At 44.6% G+C, this 7,490-nt stretch overlaps 1 protein-coding gene across 1 annotated transcript; it reads right to left on the minus strand.

Annotated features, from left to right (window-relative positions):
• Nucleotides 1-4,598: 4,598 nt before the first annotated feature.
• camk2n1 (calcium/calmodulin dependent protein kinase II inhibitor 1) lies at nt 4,599-6,722 on the minus strand. Its single transcript, XM_060910870.1, has 2 exons — nt 6,031-6,722; nt 4,599-5,710 (listed from the first exon to the last, which is right to left on the minus strand). The coding sequence occupies exons 1-2, from the start codon at nt 6,200-6,202 to the stop codon at nt 5,646-5,648; spliced, it is 237 nt and encodes a 78-aa protein (XP_060766853.1). The 5' UTR covers nt 6,203-6,722; the 3' UTR covers nt 4,599-5,645.
• Nucleotides 6,723-7,490: the final 768 nt, after the last annotated feature.

The following is a 7,490-nucleotide window of genomic DNA, read 5'->3' on the forward strand; positions in this document are numbered from 1 at the left end:
TTTTTAAATATGTTTCTGAGTGGATAGTATCTCCATCCTTGACTCTTGTATGCTGCATAAATAGGAATAAAATATATATACATATATATTTGAGAGTTAAAATCAACTGCAAAGTTGGCATTGGAGCTGCCCCGCTGAGCCAGCCAGCCCCGAGTGCGTGACGTCATAGCGGTAACCGGTTTTAAAGCCGAGGCCTTTTACAGCTATAGACCAAAGTCATATAAATAAAAATTTATGGTGAAAATAAGAAATACCATTACCGACTTGCTCAACTAAGGCTGATTTGACTTGTGGGTTGACTCTCATTAAAACAGGATAGGTGTTATAACTTATGCAGCATACATGTACATGCATGCATTTTCACTGGTAACATGTAAAAGGGGGCGGCACGGTGGTGTAGTGGTTAGCGCTGTCGCCTCACAGCAAGAAGGTCCTGGGTTCGAGCCCCGTGGCCGGCGAGGGCCTTTCTGTGTGGAGTTTGCATGTTCTCCCCGTGTCCGCGTGGGTTTCCTCCGGGTGCTCCGTTTTCCCCCACAGTCCAAAGACATGCAGGTTAGGTTAACTGGTGACTCTAAATTGACCGTAGGTGTGAATGGTTGTCTGTGTCTATGTGTCAGCCCTGTGATGACCTGGCGACTTGTCCAGGGTGTACCCCGCCTTTCGCCCGTAGTCAGCTGGGATAGGCTCCAGTTTGCCTGCGACCCTGTAGAAGGATAAAGCGGCTAGAGATAATGAGATGAGATGAGACATGTAAAAGGCTAAGTAAATAATCAGATGAACTGAGACAATCACATTCTGAAGCCAATTAAATAATCTTATACCGGTAACTTAAACACACAATACAACTTACATGTATTAATCTAAATGCAGGTAAACAACGAGTGGTGTTGTTTTGTATCCAAATGAGAGTCACATCTTACCCGTCTGTGTTCTCGCTTCTTGAAGGCCGACCTTGTGGCCGATCGTTTTGAAACAAACTGACTTTCAATTGTTCGTTCAGTTCTCCGTTCATTCGCTTCTTCCACGTAAGGGTGAGATATTGCTGTTGAGGCAAGCATATCCAGCAGAGAAATCAGACGGCTGGTCCACTCATTCTCCGTTTTCTCCATACTGAGTACTCCACCATTACTACTCAGCTCAGGCAATTACTAAAACCCGGGACGGGACATCACCAGTTTTAGCAACAACCGTGGGAAGGTCACTGCCCAAGTGATGTCACATCCCGTCCCAGGTTTTAGCAACAACTTTCAGCTCACGATCCAGGAGAACTGGTGCAACTGAACTTACTTTCCTTTTCTTGCAGTTTTCTTTTCCTTTAATTGTTGGTACTGCACCCTCTTTCAATACTGGCTTATAGCCAACGCTCCTCAACAGATCAGAGGTCTCGTACAAGTCTTCAGTAAAATGCGCAGAGCAGAGGAGAGACCACTTCGTAAGCACCCAATGTGCCCATGAAATTCTCGCAAAACGCGCCCAAATCTTTGCAGTTTGAACATTCTTGGGCCACGAAGGCAGCGTAAATCCACCTTCTGCCATATTGCTGCACTGGCCAGCAACACATCTACCTGGCATGGCGATAAATTAGCTCAAAATGGAGGATCGGAGTTGCAGTTAGCTCTGTTTTTTAGTATAGCAAAAATGGCGATGAGACCGATAGCCTTCCTGCAGTGACGTCACAGATGTCAAGGTCATTCACTCAGACCGCTATCTATATGAATCATTTTAATCGTAAAAATTACTATATTAGATTTATTGTTAACGCTTAAAACTATTCTTATGCCATTCTTGAGGTCTCAAGGCATTTATAAACAAAAAGTGAGGCCGTGATTCTGTGCATCTCCTTTTAGACCACTGTCTGTAACTAATACATGAATAATCAAGAATATTTTTCATCGGCACTGCTGGTTATTACATGTTCCTGTGAACTGCATCATTATTATTCTGGACTATATTCATCATTCTTTTATATTGACCAGAGTCTTGCTTTACTGACTGTGTATGTGAGACATCATATACATACGTACACACCCAAGAAAAGTCATGTAGCTATACACTGGGGTTTATTAGCAGCCATTTATGTTACGAGGACCTGAACGGGTGTCCACATGCCCATAGGTTTTTCTGGCTTTTTGCCAAAACCGGAGAGCAGGAGGCCAATAGTGGACATCCATCTGGGCCAGCATCTTTTATTCAGGAGACTCCTGTAGACTCCGCAGCCATCTTGTGGCATGAAGACAAAAGGACCACATTGTTTAATCATGTACAGTAGGTTATGATCATTTCTATAGATGTGACACAGTGCTCTATTTTGTCTCTGTGTTAGCAGGCTTGAGGCTTCTCATGGATTTTAAAAAGGATTCACCTTTTAAAAAACTGCAAAGACAAATTAAAGAAGGACAAAGTTCAACTCTTCTGCTAGTAGATAGACCAAATTGTATTTCACAGCTGGTGAAGAAAAAAAAGCTTTTTTTTTTTCCTCCCTCCACATTTACGGCTAGACTTTAGGTTGTTTTATAAGTCCTCCTGTTATGAGGTTTGTTTTCTGTATAGCAAGCACTGAGGCGAATGCAAATGCATTCTAGATTATTCCATCCACATACACAGTCGTTGGATGCTGCCTGCTAATTTTGCTGCCGTGAATAAAGAACTAAATCCAGTTTCATTCGATCAGATGAGAACATCATACCCTGCACACAGAGACACTGTCATCGTTTCATCTCCAGAGTCTGAAAGATGAAGCCCTTAATAAAACAGCGTTTTTCTCATTTCCATGGACTGTCACCTGTATGTAGATGATACACACTCATACTCGTACACAGTCAGACTAATGAGACGCAAGACATAGTATGTATGTAGTTCGCATGTTATTATCCAGACACCACCATTTCCTTTTGAAGCCTCTGCACCAAAACACAAAAACACCCCTCTCTCTCTCTCTCTCTCTCTGAAAACTTCTCTTCTAATATGCTACCCCATCACATCCCCCCTCCAATGACTTTGCAGCAGCAAGCGGAGCTGAAACCTGTAATGGTTGCCATGGAAACAGTCCGGTCAGCCAACAGCATGTCTCTATCTGGCATGCACGGTGTACATGCAGAGCGCGTTCGCTTCCCTCAGCTTCAAAAACAACAAGCAGCTCTCAGTACAAATCCACAAATCCTATATGAGACGTCTTCCAAGTAAAACTCTCTAAATGCTGCTTTATCGCAGTGCGAGACCTCTTTTTTGATTTGGGGTATATTCAAAATGATCAAATCTTGCTCTATGATGACTCCGTCTATGGCTATGAAAGATTTAGACCTTGGAGGATCTAAAGGGTTCTGGAGAAACTTATCCTCCGTATATGTAGATAAAACGTTATGTTCAAGGACACCTTGAGTACCTTTGTACACCTTTAGTTACCTGTGCATTTAAAATGGAACGGAACTGGAATTTAAATGACCTATAAAGCTATTTGTTCGGAGCGTGTGTGGTTACTACCCTTAACTAATCACGGACTTCTTGAAACTTTCCCTGTATTGTTTGGGAAACCACCCAAATAAAGTTCCTCTTCTGGCCCATTACCACGCTTTGCCCAGCGACCACTCTTCCTGGTGGAACAGGGCACTCCCATTCATCCTCAAGAGAGAGGCCCCGCGTACCATGGCAAAAGGCGTGCAACGAAATGCAAATCGAGTTCAGGATCACAATATTTGCATGTCTCTAACACAGTGCTTTTGCTGTGTGCCATGGTGGGGTGGGGTGGGGTGGGGTGACTTCCCCGGAGCATTACGTAAGGGCTTCTGATGAGGAGCTAAACGCTATTCTCGTTTCCATCTTCATATCTCATCTCTCACTCCTTAATTGTGACTGTTCAAGAAGCGTTCCTGATGCCAGATTGGCCCCTCACTGACCTTTTTTTTGCTTGACTCTTAAAACAGTACTTCTCCTTTTTTCATTATTTATAGCAGTCTTCTTTGACAGCCATTCAAAGACCAATTTCAGTTCATCCTTTTAGGAATGCCTGTAAAGATCCAAAGGAAAAAAAACAAACTCAATGAGAGTTATGTTGAGATTTTTTTTTTGTGTGTGCAGAAAACATGCTAAAAATCTTAAATGTGCTGGCTCATATCACAACTATTGTTCAACAGAAAATGGGCACTGCTGGGAAGAGGACACGCTAGGCGTGATCCTCTCCTGCTTTTCCTACAGCGTAGCTTTCAACAGTGCTGAGCGCAAGGTGCATCTGTTGCCATGGCAGCCTATCCAGTCCATGTGCTTTGAATGAGTGTGAAGCCCAGACTGTTAAAGGAGTGGCAGAAGCCTGAGAAGCTCCATGCCAGCATCCTCATATGGACCTTCTGCAAATGATATATCCCCTTCCTGTGTATTATTATTATTATTATTATTATTAGCAATCTCAGACAGTGAGATAGACACAGAAAGGCACTTCCCATAACATGAATCATTCAACACATGCAGTGACTACAGAAATGTCACGTCCCTTGGATTTATACACACACACACACACACACACACACACACACGACAATCCCAGCATTAGCAGGACCAAGAGATTTGTGACAAAAACAGTTTTTTTTGTTTTGTTTTTTTGGTCATTCCATTTCTCAAAATCTTTAATATTACAGATATTCCCGTAGAAACTTTTTTTTCTGTGAAATCAACACAACATTAGCTGTTATATAAGATTCTCTTGAGGTCGTCAGGTTCGTCATGCATGACTAAAGTACATCACTAGTATGAAAAAAAGCCCTGTAAACATGAACAACGAATATTAATAAAACTGTGCATGTGAAGAGAGCACAGAAATACATATTTCTGTCATGATTATTTGGCACATCTACGGTAAATATGTAGTACAATAATGATCATAATGCGACAGTTAGGCTTTTTTTTTTTTTTTTAAACTTGATATACCTGATCTAACCCTTGTCAGCTTAGAAACATCAAATGCATGAAACAGCAAGAAAGGAGGTTGGGTTTGGGGTGGGAGAGGAGGGAGGGAGGGAGGGTATTTTAGGGGTAGACCATGGTAATCCCTTAGTCAAGCTACATCCAAAACGGCAACGAAAAAAAAAGGAAAATCGCCATTTTCCTGTCATTCTCTATAAAATTTGCTCAGACCTCCAACACTGCAAAAAAGGTATCCAAAGATTTAATAAATAGCCTTTTATCTTAAATACATCATAGTGAATCTCGTTTTGAAATTCACCGTGGAAGAGAAGTTGACATTGCTATTTTACCATTAACATCATCAGCCAGCTAAGCCTCGAACTACAGCTTGGGGAAGATGATCGGCTACTGGTTCGATGTTAATGGTACAATTTGCTCAGTCACTCTAATTGCTTCATTATTATCCTGGTATAGGACGGGCCGGCCTCGGTTAACCAGGCAATGCCCCCCTCATTGCACATAGCTCGAATGAAGTTTGGAAAACACAGTAGTCCCTTCCCATTCCTGGGCCCCTTTCGTCCAGATTCCCATGCATGCCCGTCGCATTGTCCACCAGCCATCCCTGTTTGATGGAAAGAGGGTATCGGAGAGCAAGAGAGTGTGACGTGCTTGGTTGCCGGATGGGAGACAGGGTGCTTCTTTACAATGTCTTTGGGTACACACATCAAAGGTCAAGTGTCTTTGGAATCCGCTCACGCAGACGAAGACGACTTGTCCGCCGTTTTCTCCAGCGCCTCGGTTTCACCATCTTCCTCGACTGTTAAAAGGCAGAGAAGAGAAGAGAAGAGAAGAGAAGAGAAGAGAAGTTGACATGGAGGGTCTCGGATGCATGACATGTTCTATTCGGCTTCGAGATGGATTTTAAAAGGTCCATCCAGGACAAGCATTTCTTAGGTCTGAGTGATATCAAGGCACTGTGATCTTATATCTGTCCTGTCAGGAATTCAGGCAGAATGGAAGCATGGATGGCGCATGAAGAATTGCGCACCAAAGGCAAAGCGCATGAAGATATCACAACTACAGCATGGCGCACAGGACAACAAATAAACAAACAAACAAAAAAACAACCCACGTTACCTCGTTTGCTTCTCCCAATCTGGCCAAGCTTGGGTGGTCGCTTGTTCTGGTTGCCGCTGAAGAAGTTGTTGGTGTCCTGCAGGCGACAGGTGAACGAGAGGTGATCCTCATCGTCGCCGTCGTTCCCGTAATGAGCCATTTTCTCCTCGCTGTATGGCAGCACCTCCGACATGCTGAAAAGCACGAAGCCAGGCGCGCAAACCGCAGCTGCCGTTCACTTTAACCCTCCCTCCTTCCTTCCTTCCCTCCTTCCTCTTCACGAGCGAGGACAAAAAAAAAACCACACACATACACAAGCGCGCATGCACATACACACACACACACATATATTATATATACACACACACAGAAAGAAAGAAAAAGAGAGAGAGAGAGAGAGAGAGAGAGAGAGGCGCGCGCGCGAGACGGCGGCAAGCCTTTTCCGCGACTGTTCAGCCTTTAGCACGCGCGCGCTCTCTCTCCTCACTCCCTCGCACGCGCGCTTCTGTCTTTCCGCGAGCGCTGTGGACACCCCCGGGCGTGGGGCAAACAAACAAACAAACAAACAAACAAACAGAAAATCAGCCTCCTTCTGGGTTTTCTTTCCCAACAAAGAAAGGCTGTCGGATTATTCCGCGCTTTTTTTTTTTTTTTTGGTTTATTTTGTTCCTCCTCCCTCTTGGAGGGTTTTCCGTCCGAACGCGGAAACTCGTTAAAAAATTGCGCGAGCGCCCGTTTCAGTGGAAGCGCGTGCGTGCGCGCGCCCAGCTCACAGAGGCTGGAGTCTAGTGCAGGGGGGGGGAAAAAAACGCGCGTGCACACACCCACCCACCCACGCACGCGCGCGCACGCACACACCTGAGAATTGAATGCAAATGTGATGCAAAACAAAGACTCGGCGCGAGACACTCTGTGTGTGTGCGCGCGCGCGTGGGGGAGCAAGGAATGAAGGACGTCACCACTGGTGCGTTTCCGCCCCAAACAGCATAAGGACGCACGCGGAATTTCGGCTGTGATATTTTTCCAAGGCTTAAATACCACCCACCGTGTGTATTCACCCCTGCCCTGAACGTTTAATGAGGTAAATATATCCCTAGACTACCATGCACTTAGTGATGTTGCTATGCACTATACTGTATGTGTTACAGAACCACCCACAATCCATCACTGTAAAGGGACCATCATGAGACACCACTGATGATCATTCTCAACCATGCTTTTTTTTTTAACCCAACCACAAATATCCAGCTAACAGCATTACGGGTTGTTTTACAATCAGGGTACGCAAGCTCATCTCATCTCATCTCATCTCATCTCATCTCATTATCTCTAGCCGCTTTATCCTTCTACAGGGTCACAGGCAAGCTGGAGCCTATCCCAGCTGACTACGGGCGAAAGGCGGGGTACACCCTGGACAAGTCGCCAGGTCATCACAGGGCTGAAACATAGCCACAGACAACCATTCACACTCACATTCACAC

Source organism: Neoarius graeffei, chromosome 26, assembly GCF_027579695.1.
Source record: "Neoarius graeffei isolate fNeoGra1 chromosome 26, fNeoGra1.pri, whole genome shotgun sequence".
Lineage (NCBI taxonomy): Eukaryota > Metazoa > Chordata > Actinopteri > Siluriformes > Ariidae > Neoarius > Neoarius graeffei.

Coding starts and splice junctions, on each gene's coding strand:
- camk2n1 (XM_060910870.1), bottom strand. CDS start 6,202: ATGTCGGAGGTGCTGCCATACAGCGAGGAGAAAATGGCTCATTACGGG. Junction 5,711..6,030: donor GATTGGGAGAAGCAAACGAG/GTAACGTGGGTT, acceptor GCCTTTTAACAG/TCGAGGAAGATGGTGAAACC.